This window comes from Eretmochelys imbricata, chromosome 19 (assembly GCF_965152235.1).
Source record: "Eretmochelys imbricata isolate rEreImb1 chromosome 19, rEreImb1.hap1, whole genome shotgun sequence".
Lineage (NCBI taxonomy): Eukaryota > Metazoa > Chordata > Testudines > Cheloniidae > Eretmochelys > Eretmochelys imbricata.
This window is the reverse complement of record NC_135590.1, coordinates 15,143,201-15,159,334: the sequence shown is the minus strand read 5'-3', so window position 1 is coordinate 15,159,334 and position 16,134 is coordinate 15,143,201. Positions and strand designations below refer to the sequence as shown.

The window sequence follows — 16,134 nt, the reverse complement described above, 5'->3', positions numbered from 1 at the left end:
AAAAATCACAATATTCAGCTTACTTCCAGTCCCAAAGGACTGGGTACTTACCGCAGGTCAATTGCACCTCAGATCTCAAACCAAAGACAAGGTTTGTAGCCAATCCTATGATAAACTAGCAAAAGGTTTATTGACTAACAAAAATAAATGAGAGTTATTTACAAGGTTAAAACAGGTAAACATAGACACACAAATGGGTTACAGTTTGAGGTTCTAAAAGGTAATCAAAGCTTGTATAATAAGCAAGCTCTATTTGTCCCTTAGGGCTAACCCAGGCCAAGCCTGGGGATCTTTTGCTTATGCTTAGTCATCCTTGCCCCTCAGAGTCCAAGCAGCGTACAGATGCAGTTCCTTCCCATCAGGAATTTTTATTCCCTTCCCCCAGAGTCCACGCTGATGGGACAAGTTCTCTCGCACGCCTCATCTTCACGGTGTGAGGGGAGCCATCAACAACGTCTTTTCTCCTCTGATATTCTACAATGGCTCATTTAGTTCCCATGGGCCTTCTTGTGGGCAAGACCTGCCACCTTCTGTGTAAACTAGTATTTCACACTCGGTAATGCTTCTCTCCTGGCTGAGGGGTTGGTTTCCAGTTTCTGGGCAAACATTTTTATAGTTGTAGAGCAAACACTTCAACATTACCTTCGAGCATGGGATACCGATCTGATCAGTGAGGTTAATGCAGGGAGCAATTTACAAGCATTCCTTAAAGTCCAAACACTAGGCACGTCTCTATGAAGCTAATCCCTGTTTCAGCAATACTAACGCCAGACTGGTTTCCAGCTCTGCATTTGGCAGTGTTGAGTGAGGCCTAGGGGCCTTAGCACAAGCTGGCACCTGGTCTGCCAGCGTCACAGTGTGCACCCTTCTCCTCTCGAGAGCTGGCGCACAGATCCCCTTCGCCGCTGCTGTAGGGCAGCAGCCCCAAACCCAGGGCATGCTGGACGCCCCGATCCCAGTTCTGTGGCTCGTGACTTCTTGGGGAAATCCCTCCTTGCTTCTCCCAGGGCCATGGCTCTGCCGGGGAGCAGCACGTTCACAGCCTCGCTTTTGCCTCTGTTGTAGATTTTGAGCAGGAGTCTGGGATCGAGACAGCGATGAGGCTCCGCACGGACACTTCCATCACGCTCCCCACCACCCCAGCCGTGCTGCCTGTCACATCCATGCAGCCCGTGGCAACGCCCTTCGAAATGTTACCGGCCGAAGAAACGACCCCCGAGCAGGCGACCAGCGTCCTGTATATCCCCGGGGTGGCAGAGGCCCCGGTGATTCCAGGCTGGAAAGCAACTACCACCAGTGCCACAGCCAGTGACACCCCGCCACCCGCAACGGCTGCTGCTGCTGCCAGCCCCACCGCTCCCACTGCCAAGCCAGCAACTGTCCGGAGGGTCCTGCCCCCCTTCGTCACGACGATGGCCACAACGCGGGCCACCACTCTGGAAATGCCGACCGCCTCTGTGACAGAAGCCAGCACAGTCACGGAGCCTGCCACGTCCCGGCTTGTCACCTCCAGCACTGCCAGGCCCAGAGCCAGCCCAAAGTCGAGCACCTCCAGGACCATGGCCGTCACAGAGAAGAGCACTGTCTTGCCACCGCCGGCTGCTACTTTGGCCCCCACGGACGCACCCCAGGTATGGGACAAGGGCATATCTACCCTTGGTCACTGAAGGGCTGGAACCCTCTGCCCGCCCCCAGGCTTGAGAGTCCGGGCTCTGGCCTGAGCTGCAACGTCACAGCAATGGCCACACAGCTCTGAGCACTGCGCGAGCGAGAGGGTTGGGGAGGGTGAAAACTTGGATCTACATAAGAACATAGGAACAGCCAGACTGGGTCAGACCAAAGGTCCATCCAGCCCAGTATCCTGTCTACCAACAGTGGCCAATGGCAGGTGCCCTAGAGGGAATGAAAGAACAGGTAATCATCAGTGATCCATCCCCTGTCGCCCACTCCCAGCCTCGGGCAAACAGAGGCTAGGGACACCATTCCTGCCCATCCTGGCTAACAGCCGTTGATGGACCTATCCTCCGGGAACTTATCTAGTTCTTTTTCTCTGAGTCATTTCCTGCCAGACAGAGGAGGGCACACCAGAGGGAGCTCTGAGAAGAACAAAAACTGGGGAGCCGTAAGGATCAGAACTTAGGAGGCGAAAGACCCCTGAGTGGAGACAGGCTAAGCAACGGCCTCGGAGGGGGTGGGGGGCATAGTGCTCTGTGGGTGTCCGGTTGTGCAGGGAACGAGGAGAGGGGAGAACGGGTTAGGACAGCACAAGAGGGCACAGCCGGGTAATGGGGTGGCACAGAGTGCGTAGCAGGTGACTTCCTGAGGCAGAGATCTGCTCGTGTCCTCACTGCTCGAGTCTTTTGAATCGCACCCCTACTTAGACTGGTCCATCCAACTTTCAAGTGTAGACAAGGCCTCGGACTCCTTCAGTGCTACGTGCTAGTGACATGCTGGAAGGCGGTGTGGGGCCCTTTGCTGGACATAATGCTTCCCATGCCTGAAGCCATGTCACTCACAGCCAGCAGGGTAGTTGACCCAGATGGGGTCAGGACAAGGGGTTCCAGCCCAGAGCTCTGATCACAAATCCAAGGTGACCTTGTGGGGAAATGAGGGGGCGGGGGCCTGGTCTACACACACTGTTTCCACTGTTTACCTGAACAGTCTGTTGGGTAGGGAGTGATTACTGACATAGCTACATTGGTACAACCCAAGTATGGCCGCAGGTGTGTTGGTGCCTTATGGTGGTATAGCTTATCCATGCTGGAAGTGGATCGGGAACAGCTCCCGGGGACTCGTATCACTGCATTCATGCTAGGGGGGCGATGCTGCCTTTAGTATCCTGGGACAGTTCAAGTGGCGAAACTATGGGCCAAGTCCTTAAGCAAAGCAGCAAGGGATGCGGGTGTTGGCTGGGCCTTGTGCGCAGGGGAGGCTTTGGAAAGACAAAGCCGGGAAAGGTGGGATCGGATCGGATCCTGCAACCGCCACTTTCCACCCTGAGTGCTGGCATTTTCAAAGCCCAGCTCCCCCGGGCTCCTTTGAACATCCCGGCCGTGATGTATGAATGGGACGAGCGCCGCCGTCCTTGCTCCTTGAGAGGCACAAAGCTGCATTGGTCAGAAACTGCTTCACAATATTGAAATAATAATGAAAAGCCCCTGAGCATCCCATCCTCTTATCCCTCCAGCCGCTTAATCCCTCTCCCCGGCATGTTCACTGTCTGTTTTAGGAGGAGAAGGGGCTTTGCTGAGGGATTCAGCAATATTAATGTTTCCCGGGGCGGGGGAGGGGAGGGGAGCGACAATCAATGTCGGGATGGTCTTGGTGGGTTTTTTTACTGACTTGACGGTTTAAGCCGAGTTGAATGAAGTGATGACCTAGCAGGACGTGGACAGAGCTGTGTGGGGTGTAGGATTCTTCTCACACCCAGGCCCGTCAACGGGGGAGCAAAGGGGGCAATTGCCCAGGGGCCTGGGTGATTTAAAAGGGCCTGGAGGCCCCCGGCTGCCGCTTTTGACTGCTTTGCCCTGGGGCCCGGAATTGCTGTCAGCGGGCCTGCTCATGCCTTCCACCCCCACCTCCCGCACCTTCCATCTCTGCCTTTGCTTCTCATCCCTAATTGTTTCTTGGTACGTCTCTAATTCCCAGGCCTGGCTCCTAAATTGCCTCGTTCCTTTATTGGTTTGTTTCCAGGATGCATGGGGCTGTGCAGACCATAGCTGTGAGTGGCCGAGTTTGGGGTGGAAATGCTCTTGACAGAAGTAAAGAGAGAATGCAGGGCCCTGCACAGGGCTGTTCTGTCCTTTCTCATTGGGCATTACTTTTAGTGCTGACGGCTCAGAAATCTGGGTCTGTCTCAGCCTGTCTTGGGAGCCATCCCACTAAAACAGCTCTCAGTCTGGCTCTTTGTGTGGACTGCCCTGTGGTTTCTGATGAGCTGTGGGTGATGGAGGGAGGAGCTCCCTAGTCCAGCCTGTGCCCATCCCATTGAGGGTGTTGAAGATCAGGGCAAGGACCTCGAATCTGTGCCTGTGCTGAAGAGGGCACCAGTGTAGCGATTGGTGGCCTGAGATATTCAGGCAATGCTGCAGCAAGTTGAGTCAGCTGGAGGCTGAAGGCCATTGTCTTCATTCCTAGGCATGGTCTAGTTTTCAGGCCTGCAGATTGCTGCTAGGGCACGGAGTAGCAGCAATGAGGCTAGAAGCGCTGCAAAGCGCTGGGCTTGGAGAGCAGATGTCTTTTGTTTGGGGTGACCTCCAGGGGCAGGGCAAGACAAGCTGAGGTTTGTGTCAAGGGAAGGTCACTGTGGAGCAAGGGCAGATGGCTCCTGCCCATGTCCTCAGGTGCCTGAAACAACCTCAAGGATGGGGCTGACTGTTTAATGATTGATCCAGAGACAGGTTCTCTCCGCGGGGAGCAGGCGGAGCACAGATGGGTGATCTGAGAACAGCTCTGTAGCCACGGCAGTGGAAGCAGTTGAGAGGAAGGCTGGCTTTATGGTCAGACGCTCCGGGTTCGGTTCCTGACTCTACCATAGACCCCCCTGCGTGGCCTGGGACATGTCCCTCCATCCCTTAGCTCCCCATCCATATAAAGGAATAAAAATACTGCTTCCGTTTCCTGTCTTGTCTATTTAACCTGTAAGCTCTTTGGGGTAGGGCCGGCTGCTCACTGTGTGTATGCAGAGCCTAGCACAATGGGGCCCTGGATGCTGCTGTCAAACCAGTCCTGACTGAGTGTTGTTCTGTTGCTCTTGGTTGCTTCCAGATAGGAACATGCACACGCACCTTTTGAATACCAGACTAGCACAATGAGCGCTGTCTTGTCTTTACCTTTGACTTGGGGGCAGCAGTGTAGCCTAGTAGATAGAGACATGGACTCAGGAGAGCTAAGTTCAGTTCCTGACTCTGCCTCTTGCCTGTTGGGTGACTATAGGCAAGTCACTTCCCCTCTCTGTGCCTCACTGTCCCCACCTGAAGAATGGGGATAACAATACTGACCCGCCTTCTAAAGTGCTGTGCGATCTGCTCAGATCTGGGTCCAGACTTTGAACTCAGGCCCTGTTTTGCTTTTCTGCAAGCTGGCCTATCTGGTCCCATGGGAGTTGGGTGCCTAACCTGCTTAGGTGCTTTGGAAAAATCCGTCAGGCACCTATCTGCATCTTTAGACTCCTGAACACCTGTGTAAATCTGGCCTTGACAATCTAAGTGAACTCCAATGACATAAGAACATAAGACCAGCCATACTGGGTCAGACCAAAGGTCCAGCTAGCCCAGTGTCCTGTCTTCCGACAGTGGCCAGTGCCGGATACTTCAGAGGGAATGAACAGAACAGTGCAATTTATTGAGTGATCCACCCCTGTCATTCAGTCCCTCCTTCTGGCTGTCAGAGGTTTAGGGACGCCCAGAGGAGGGGTGACCATCTTGGCTAATAGCCATTGATGGACCTGTCCTCCATGAACTTATCTAATTCTTTTTCAAATCCAGTTATACTTTTGGCCTTCACAACATCCCCTGGCAATGAGTTCCACAGGCTGATTGTGCGTTATGTGAGGAAGTACTTCCTTATATTTGTTTTAAACCTGCTGCCTATTAACTTCATTGGGTCATTGTGTTATGTGAAGGGGTAAATTAACACTTCCTGATTCATTTTCTCCGCCCCAGTCATGATTTTATAGACCTCGATCATATCCCCCCCATTAGCCGTCTCCTTTGGAACCGGAACAGTCTTTTTAATCTCTCCTCATATGGAAGTTGTTCCATACTCCTAAATCTTCTCTGTGCTTTTCTAATTCTAATTAGGGCTGTCAAACGATTAAAAAAATTAATCGTGATTAATTGTGCGATTAAAAAAGGTAAACAATAATAGAATACCATTTATTTAAATAAATGTGGGATGTTTCCCACATTTTCAAATACACTGATTTCAATTACAACACAGAATACAAAGTGCACAGTGCTCACTGCATATTTATTTTTGATTACAAATATTTGCACTGTAAAAAACAAAAGATCAATTCACCTAATACAAGTACTGTAGTGAAATCTCTTTATCATGAAAGTTGAACTTACAAATGTACAATTATGTACAAAAAAAACTGTATTCAAAAATAAAATAATGTAAGACTTTAGAGTCTAGAAGTCCACTCAGTCCTACTTCAGCCAATCACTCAGACAAGCAGGTTTGGTTACAATTTGCAGGAGATAATGCTACCTACTTCTTGTATGCAATGTCACCTGAAAGTGAGAACAGACGTTTGCATGACACTGTTGTAGCCAGCGTCGCGAGATATTTACATACCAGATGCCCTTCATGCTTCAAGCACCATTCCAGAGGCCATGCGTCCATGTTGATGATGGGTTCTGCTTGATAACAATCCAAAGCAGAGCGACCCGACGCATGTTCATTTTCATCCTCTGAGTCAAATGCCACCAGCAGAAGGTTGATTTTCTTTTTTGGTGGTTCGGGTTCTGTAATTTCGGCATCAGAGTGTTGCTCTTTTAAGATTTCTGAAAGCATGCTCCACACCTCGTGTCTCTCAGATTTGGAAGGCACTTCAGATTCTTAAATCAGGGGTCGAGTGCTGTAGCTATCTTTAGAAATCTGATATTAAAACCTTCTTTGTGTTTTGTCAAATCTGCATTGAAAGTGTTCTTAAAATGAACAAGTACATAAAAGGTTGTTACAAGAAGGAGGGAGAAAAAATTTTCTTCTTAACCACTGAGGATAGAACAAGAAGCAATGGATTTAAATTGCAGCAAGGAAAGTGTAGGTTGCACATCAGGAAAAGCTTCCTAACTGTCAGGGTGGTTAAGCACTGGAATAAACTGCCTAGGGAGCTTGTGGAATCTCCATCACTGGAGATTTTTAAGAGCAGGTTAGACAAATACCTGTCAGGGATGGTCTAGATAATACTTAGTTCTGCCATGAATGCAGGGGATTGGACTAGCTGACCTTTTGAGGTCCCTTCCAGTCTTTTGATTGTATGATTCTATGTACTGGGTCATTATCCAACAGTGCTGTAACATGAAATATAGAGCAGAATGCAGGTAAAACAGAACAGGAGACATACAATTCTCCCCCAAGGAGTTGAGTCACAAATTTAATTAATGCATTATTTTTTTAACACGCGTCATCAGCATAGAAGCACGTCCTCTGGAATGGTGGCCGAAGCATGAAAGGGCATATGAATGTTTAGCATATCTGGCATGTAAATACCTTGCAATGCCGGTTACAAAAGTCCCATGAGAACACCTGTTCTCACTTTCAGGTGACATTATAAATAAAAAGCAGGCAGCAGCATCTCCCATAAATGTAAACAAACTTGTTTGTCTTAGAGATTGGCTGAAGAAGAAATAGGACTGAGTGGACTTGTAGGCTCTAAAGTTTTACATTGTTTTGTTTTTGAGTGCAGTTATGTAACAAAAAAAAATCTACATTTGTAAGTTACACTTTCACGATAAAGAGATTGCACTCCAGTACTTGTCCGAGGTGAATTGAAAAATAATAATTTCTTTTCGTTAGCATTTTTACAGTGCAAATATTTGTAATAAAAAATAATAATATCAAGTGAGCACTGTGCACTTTGTATTCTGAGTTGTAACTGAAATCAATATATTTGAAAATGTAGAAAAACAAAAATGTTGTATGTATTTCAGTTGGTATTCTGTTGTTTAGCAGTGTGATGAATTGTGACCGCAGCCCTGAGCTGTCTGGCTCAAAGCTAGCCCCAGCGGCCATAGCAGTAAGGAGGCAGGAGCATGGGAGGCGGCCCTTTGACTATGTACCCGAGGCCCTGGGCAGGAGGGGCTAGCTCATGTAGCCAGCCATGCTGCGGTGTCTTCGCAGCTGTTGTTAATTGAGCCAGCTGGATCAAAGCTAGCTCAGGTATGTCTACACCTAGTGCAGTCACACTCCCCATGGCAATGTAGACACACCCTTAGTGAGGGCAGCTCTCTGCCCCAAAGAGCTTACAATCTAAAAAGACAAAGAGTGGGAGGGTAACCAGAGGCACCAAGAAATGATGTGACTTGCCCCTAGGTCTCCTGGGATCCTAGCCACATGCTCTGTCTGCGAGACAATGCTCCCCATGCAAAAGGATGAAAAAATCAATGTCCCTGCACAGATCCTGCATGGGTCTCGTGTGGTTTGCAGGAGGCAACGGATGTGTTTCCTGCGTCTTTTACAAGTTCATCATGCAGTCTTCTGACCCTTCCCTGGCCAGTCAGAGCCCCACTGCTCTGCAATTATGCATTTGTGGTGCATTTCCTGCCCCTGGGGTCGCATAGGCGGTGGGTGTAATCCACTGAGCTCTCGGATCCAAAGGCCTGAAGGGTCTGTGTGAAGGAAGCGGTGACTGAGACGTGGAGTTATTTATCGAAACGAGTTCCCCTTTCTCTGCGTCGCTCCAGGCTCCCTCCAGCTGTCAGCTAATCTCTGTCACAAAAGGAGGCAGATGCATGGTCCTGGGAAGCCAGCGCGTCCCTAGGGCTTGTTTTAAAGGCAGCAGTGCAAAGGAGGGGACCCTGTGCTGCCCGCCGGCCTTGTCTAGCCCGAGAAGCAGCTGCGCTGCTTGGCAGGCCTGGAGACTGACTGTGGCAGGGCAGGTCCTGATAGTGAAGACAGGGATCGCGGTGACTGGGGAGCCAGGCATCACTGCTGAGGAGGGGAGGCTGCTAGCTCAAGGGGGCTGGCTCTGTAGCAGCTCAGCTAATGGAACTTCAGCAGGATCGGGTCCACAGGGAGCTGGCAGGTAGGCTGGCATGTGGGGAGCTGCTGGGTAGGTTGGCCTGCAGTAATCGGGCCCGCAGGAAGCTGGCGGGTCGGTTGGCCTGTGGGGATCGGACCTGCAGGGAGCTGGCAGGTAGGTTGGCCTGTGGGGATCGGGCCCACAAGATTGGGCCCTCGGGGAGCTGGCAGATAGGTTGGCATGTGGGGAGCTGCTGGATAGGTTGGCCTACGGGGATCGGGCCCGCAGGGAGCTGGCGGGTAGGTTGGCCTGCAGATGGAAAGGACTTCAATAGCTCAGACATAGGTGAGAGGTTTTTCAGGAGTGGGTTGGTAAGATTCTGTGGCCTGCGTTGTGCAGGAGGTCAGATTAAATGATCATAATGGTCCCTTCTGACCTTAATATCTATGAATCTATGAAAGCAAAACAGGCCCAGATGCAGATTCTGGCTCTGGTTGAGCTGCCCTGTAGCTGAGGGATGTTGGGGTCAGGTGGGCAGCAGAGTGTTGGGGCCCCAACGCCATCCCCAGCAAAGACGAGCTTGTGACTCCAGCTCATCTGCCAGTAGCTCTGGGGCCAGGCTGTAAGCGTGGCTGAAGGGAGACAGGGAAGAGGCCCCTTGGTTCATAGAATATCAGGGTTGTAAGGGACCTCAGGAGGTCATCTAGTCCAACCCCCTGCTCAAAGCAGGACCAATCCCCAGTTTTTGCCCCAGATCCCTAAATGGCCCCCTCAAGGATTGAACTCACAAACCTGGGTTTAGCAGGCCAATGCTCAAACCACTGAGCTATCCCTCCCCCCTTGGGGCAGAGCACAGGATTGGACCCAGGCTGGGGAGCTTCCTGGTGTCCTCAAACTCTTGAATTTTGTTGTGACAGATGCTAGCCCATGAGGACAGACCCTCCTGACGATGTCTGTTCATTGGGCTTACTGAGCCCTGCAGTTCGCAGGGCCCTGCCTCCAGCACAAAGGCAGAATCAGGGGCACTTAGGGTTAGAGACTCAGTGACCCCACTGGGGAAAACCACCAGGAGTGGATCCAAAACCACACCTGCCTCTCTGCCTTTGGAATCTATCTCTGCAGGCTCTGGAGCATGTGAAGACCAAGGGCCAGACCCACTGCCGGAGCTGAACGAATCATTGACTTCTCAGTTCAGTGGCCAAAACCAAAAAATCATTTTGGGTCGAACAAAACATTTTGTTCCATTTCATTTTATTTGAAATTAACATTTATTTTATTTTTTGTTTTTTCCATTTCCTTTGTGGGTGTTCCCCCCCCCCCTTTTTGTTGTTGTTGGTTTGTTTTTAAATAGATCTAGCTAAATTTTGAAACAAACCGTTCTTCTCATGCACCAGCAGGTTGCCCCAGGCCCTGCGCCGTGCACACAGAGGGGAGGAGGTGACAAGAGTAATGAATAGAGCCAGTCTAAATGATTGAACTGCAACATTTTCCCAAAATCAAAAATGAAAAAAATATGCAAGAAAATGGCATTTTCAACAACATTTTTGGGTGTCAAATTCCAGACAGAAACAAAACTGTTGTTACATTTGGTTCCAAATTGCAAATTTTGCTTTGGTGTTTCAAAAATGTTCAAAATTTTGAAATTTCAATTTTGGCTTTTTCCCCAACACATGCCTAGAGGCATCCCCCGCCCCTCCCCTTTCTAGACACTGCAGCTTTTCAGAAAGTCTCCAGCTTTGAATGAATTTCAGCACTTTTTTCCCTTTTGCCACTCAGTTGCTTTTGCAAGTTGGAGAAGTTGTGAAAAATGACAGGGGGGGAAAAAGAAGGAAAATAAGAAACCCGAGACATAAATCATTGTGTTGTACTCAATGGCAACAAGGGGAAAATGGGAGTGTTTCAGAAAAAATATTTTGTGAAAAATGGCTGATTTCAAACCCCATGAAATGGAAACAATTTTGGATCTTTGGCACCAAATTGTCTTTCTGTTTTTCAATCGGCTCTCGGCCAGAAAGTCAAGTGATGATAAATCCTAGCGCTCTGGAGAAGCTGGGATCCAAGATTTCAGTTCGGTCCATTATGAAGATGAGTTTTGTGCAAGATTCACTTCCAGATATTGGTCTGGGATTTTGAGCAGCTGTAAAATGCTCAGGGGTATTGAGGATGGGAGGAGGCGAGGTTTGGTTCAGGCCAACCTGGTTTTAAAGGCTGGGTGCTTATGGTGTCAACTAAGATAGAATCATAGAACTGAAAGGGACCTCGAGAGGTTATCTAGTCCAGTCCCCTGCACTCAAGGCAGCACTAAGTATTATCTAGACCATCCCTGGCAGGTGTTTGTCCAACCTGCTCTTAAAAATCCCAAAGGATGGGGATGTCTAATGCTCCTTGCAATCTGGCAGGACATTTCAAGGAAGCTGTCAGATGGGCTGGACTGACCTAGCTACTCAGCCTCAGCCCTCCCGACTCAGCCTGCCCCCAGGTGGTACCACAATGCAATAGCTGCCTTGGGTCCCAAAGTCTCTCTCACTGCATCGGACGGGGGCGGGAATGGAGCTGGGGAGATCTGGCAGGGGAAGGGCGGAGTGAAGCTCAAAGCAGTTCCTCCTCATGCTTTCTCCTCCAAGCCTTTGGATGACTGACTCTCTTTCCTCCTCTGTCTCGTTCCTTTCCCCAGACCGAGCCGCTGGATGTGACTGTGTCCACGGCCCTTGACAACGAGCTGGAGGTACCTGTCAGCGGAGGGCCCAGCGGGGACTTCGAAATCCGCGAGGAGGAAGACACGACTCAGCCAGAGCTCAATAACGAAGTGATCGCTGCGGTTACCCTGGCAGCAGGGCCGGGGCTGGGGAAGAATGCAGAGCCCGGCCTCATAGACAATACGATAGACTCTGGGAACTCGGCTGCACAGCTCCCCCAGAAAAACATCCTGGAGAGGAAAGAAGTGCTAATAGGTGAGGCCTGGCGTTCTGATGCTGACGGGGTAACTGCAGCTGGAGAGGGGCAGAGTCTCCTGGGAGTTCGAAACCTCTGCAAAAGGCCTTAGTGACCTCTCCCCACCCTGAACTCCACCCAGTTGACTGGGAGGCGGGTGGGGGCAGAAAGGGAGGTAGGCAAATAAAAAGGCCCCCAAATTATTATTGTTAAATCTCTCTGGGGGGTTTCATTGGTGATTTTTGGACGCCTGGGGGTCAGCCACGCTGTTGGTGGCCAGGAGACCCTGTTGTCCCGCTCACTGACTGGCTCTTTCCTTTGCTGTCTGTTGCAGCTGTCATCGTGGGCGGCGTGGTCGGGGCGCTCTTTGCTGCCTTTCTGGTCATGCTACTCATCTACCGGATGAAGAAGAAGGACGAGGGGAGCTACACACTGGAGGAGCCAAAGCAGGCGAACGTCACATACCAAAAGCCCGACAAGCAGGAGGAGTTCTATGCATAAAAAGAGCCCAGAGTGCCTCTCTCTCAGTTCAACTTCCCTCTGTCCCCACCCTTCCCCATCCAATCTCTCTCTCTCTCTCTCTCTTTCTGATGGGACTGTGAGTTGAACAAACAAACAAACACTATAATAAAAAGAAAAAAAAAACATCTTCAGTTAAAAAATATACAAATAAAAGTGTCACCGATTTCAAACGAATACCGTAACCTTTCTCCAGCGGACGCAGCGTTTGCAGGGGACAGCAAGTGTGAGGAGCGAACGGGCAGCCAACTTTCAGTGCCTATGCGATCACTCCTCAGATGAGAGCATGCTTGGGTGGTCTTTTCCTGATGATGGTTGGAGTTTCCTGGGTGTACCAAACAACATGACTGACTCTGAGATCTGAACACCTGTTACCAGAATTGGGGTAGGGGTGGGAATTTGGGGAGAGGGAGGGGTTTCTTTCTTTTTGTTGGGTTGGGGGTTGGTTTCTTACTGGGAATCGCTGCTCCATGGCTCTGTTTGGAAAGAGGATGTGACTGTCAAATACAGTGTCAAGCCTTGAAAAAGCACAATGAGATGAAACATCTAATGCTGCGGTTTGCTCTTGGAATGAAAAGTGGCCAGTGGGCTGGAGCGGAGCTTTTCGATCACCTCCTCAGAGAGTTCACATAGCTGCAGGGAGCCACAGTTTGCAGTTGTGTGGGGCTCCCTTCCTGACACTGCTTCACTTCATTGCATTGCTGTGCACAGCCAGAGACCTTAAGTGTATAGAAACCATGTTTTGTGGGCTGACCAGGGGCTTGGTTGACAGGGACCTTGCTTTGGCTGGGTTTTCACTGTGACGAATAAAATGCAGCTAGTGCAGTATACCCTGCTCTTTGCAGACAACCCCACTCACGTTTTTAAGGGAAACAGGACGCTGGGGGACGGGGGATTGACAAGAACAAACAACAAAAGGCTAAAAGGTCATCTGTGTTCCTTTGAATGTGATAATATCTCACAAACCTCATCAAGCCACACTTCGCAGCCGTTCTCCTCAGATGGTGTTTGGTGATAGCGCCTGTCAAATTACAGGAAATTAAGAAAATGAAGGAGACAACAGTAGGTTTTCAAGGGTCACTGTCAGGTCAGTTTAGCTCGACGATGTATCATTTATTAAATCCAATGAAATGTTTCCATTTTTTTTTTTTTAGTTTTTATTTTTAAAACTCCTGTCTAAACTTTACAGCCCTGCGCTAGGACTTGACTGACTTCCAATGGGCTTTGGATCAGCTTTGTCCAAAAGGGAAACCAACTAGAAGCAACCGTGAAACTGACTAATGTGTTTTGAATCATCTGAGGTGCGTTTAAGATGGAAAGGGAATAAGTGGCATGAGGGCCCAATCCCGAACCCAGGGATTGGGCCTGTAGGGTGGAACATTCAGTGAGAAATTTGAATTGGCCGGCTTTAATAATCTAAAGGGCTGTTCGTGATACAGTTAAGGAAACTGGGTTTTTAAAAAGATTATTTGGATCTTGACCATGTTCCTTTGAAGCCCTGACTTCACTATTGTATTTAATAATAAAAAAAACAAAACGGTCGACATCCTGATGTCACCATTGGCACCATATGGGCATTTTGCTCAGGCAGGATAGACACAGGCAGTGACATCCGGAGGTGCTTGGGTCAAGCCCCCAAAATAACCCATCCAAAGCTGTTCCCCGTGGAACTCTCTCGTGGGTCAGTGAGGGCACACATGTAACTGGGAGCAGGATATGCCCTGCTATCTCACCTTCCTCTGGCCAGGGACCTCGTGGGCTCTTTTTAGTGGGCCGTGCTGGGGACTATCTGCTCATGGAACCGGAAAAGGTTTCAGCACAGCCCAGAGAACAAAGTGGCTCTGCCATGTGGATGGGAGAGGAGAATTATGGTCAAAGCAAACATCCGGTGATACCAGCTGGTATCTGGTGAAAGGCACAAGAATGACACCCTGGGCTTGGTTCTGATGTCACACCAGGGTAACTCCACTGATGTCAGCAGAGTTATTCCTGATTGATCCCAGTGTAACTGACATCAGAATGAGGCTGCCAGTCATACGAAAGGGCCCCTCCAGGGCTCCCAGGATGTGAGCGCCAAATGTTTCAAGGTTTGGTGCAAATTTGGATGGAGGTTTGTTTTTTCTCACCAGCTTTAGGCTGAGATTTTTCAAAAGGGACTTTGATTTTGAGTGTCTTTATTTCAAGGTACTGTATTGACACCTTAAAGGGGGTCTAATTCTCAGGGAGTGGATTCTGAAAATCAAGCCCCTTAAAGGTATCTCAATTTGGACACCCCAAAAGAGGAGGCAACCAAAAACCATTAGTCCCCTTTGAAAGACATGGTCCTAATCTTTTGAGTATATATTAAAACCTCCAAGCTTAACTTTTTAAATGTTGCTTTACTCAGCTTCCTCATTAATCTGCTCCATTCTACTTTTTTTCCTTAATAGTCTGAAGTACTGTAATACAACTTTTTTTATTATTATCCACTGACGCTTTTACCTTTAGACCTCTCAGCTGGCATTAAGTTGTAATCCCGCTGCTTAACTCTTGTACAGGTTCGGAAGGGAGTAACGATCTCAAAATGTGAGTGTTAGAGCAGGCTGAAAAATCCTTCTTTCTCTTAAAAGAATTTAAAGTACAAAAAGACAAAAAAATAGTTATTTAAAACACTGATCAGAGTTGACCAATGTCTTAATTTATTGTCCAGTAGCTGCTGCTACCACTCTCTTTCTGTGTCTCTCTTGGTCTGGAAAGTAGATGTGATCTCAAGGAGATTTTTATCTTGGCTTGTAGCATACCTTTTCTTAACAAAAAAAAATTAAAATCAGTCACCAATCGGCCCTTCCAACTGACTCAGCTATCCACAAGTGAAAGGGTAGCTGTAAGAATCAACAGCTAGGAATAAGCATTCCAGATGTGTTTGATGTCTTCTCTTCTGTGCATCGGCTGGGGGACTAGAAGTAACTATACCATGAATGTGGCTTTCTGTATCTTAATTTGTTGGAGGAAATCATCCAAGAGTCAATAATCAAATGCTGCAAGGATTTGATCCACGGCCCACCGGAATACTAGGAAAGACTCCTGTTGATTTCAGTGGGATTAGGATTGTGGGACCCAATTGGAAGTCAATGGGAGTTGGAGGATTAACTCCACTGGGTGCTTTTGAAAATCCTGCTCTCAACACATGAAGAAATATGAGTTTCTCCTGGGGCTCCAGGGGGGGAAGGGGAGGGGGGGGGTTGGTGAGAACCTGGTGTGAGGCTTGATCAAAGGGAGGGAAGGGTGGAAAGCAGGTGATTTTCCCCAGCTGTTGTTCTGTAATGAAACAGGACATGTATTATGAAAATCAGCTCACGGTAGGTACCGTGTAAGGCAGCATCTTAACAAACCCTGGGCTTGTGTGGCTAGGGGACATGGTGCAAATCTTTGGTTACCTTCTCTGCTTCCCCCACCTGCGTCAGATGCTGATTGGTTTATAGGGCCTGATTTGGTGAGGTGGTGAGTGCCCTCAGCTCCAGTGGGCTCATAGTCAAGAAAGGAAGCCCCAAAATGGGATTTCAGTGATTCCACATCTGAAGTTCTGGCTCTGCGCCTGCTGCCTTATCCCATGACCTGCAGTACACAGCATGTCTTGATGATTGCCTGGAAAGCTGCAGCGAGCCCAGGATGCAGCTGCCCTCCAGCCCCAGGGGTACTGAATTCACAACAGTGCTTCTGACTCTGCAGTCACTCCCCCTTCAAACCCGGGTGGTTACAGTCTGTCACCCTGTTTTAACTGAACTTCTGACCCCTGGAACTTTCTTCTTCCAGGTGTCAATCAAAGGCTGGACACTGCTAATGCATGGTGGAAGGTGCAGGTATTTGTCCTGGCTTGTGGTTTAACACCAGCTAGCCAATGGAAAGTCAGTTGGATGTAGCGTGTTTCCCAGCAGCAGCAGCATTGGCTTTTAGGGATCCCTTTTTGGGTAGCCCACATGCTAAGGTGATGGGCAGTCTTTAACCGTTGAAATCAG

The 16,134-nt window shown here is 49.1% G+C and overlaps 1 protein-coding gene across 1 annotated transcript in view; it reads left to right on the top strand.

The window, feature by feature from the left end:
- The window catches only part of SDC3 (syndecan 3), a 74,151-nt gene extending 62,030 nt beyond the window's left edge, over positions 1–12,121 (top strand). Inside the window, exons 3-5 of the mRNA XM_077838105.1 lie at positions 1,066–1,631; positions 11,364–11,640; positions 11,955–12,121. Of these exons, the coding sequence (XP_077694231.1) occupies positions 1,066–1,631; positions 11,364–11,640; positions 11,955–12,121 (1,010 nt within the window). The remainder of the gene's footprint in view (positions 1–1,065; positions 1,632–11,363; positions 11,641–11,954) is intronic.
- The last annotated feature ends 4,013 nt before the right edge of the window (positions 12,122–16,134 follow it).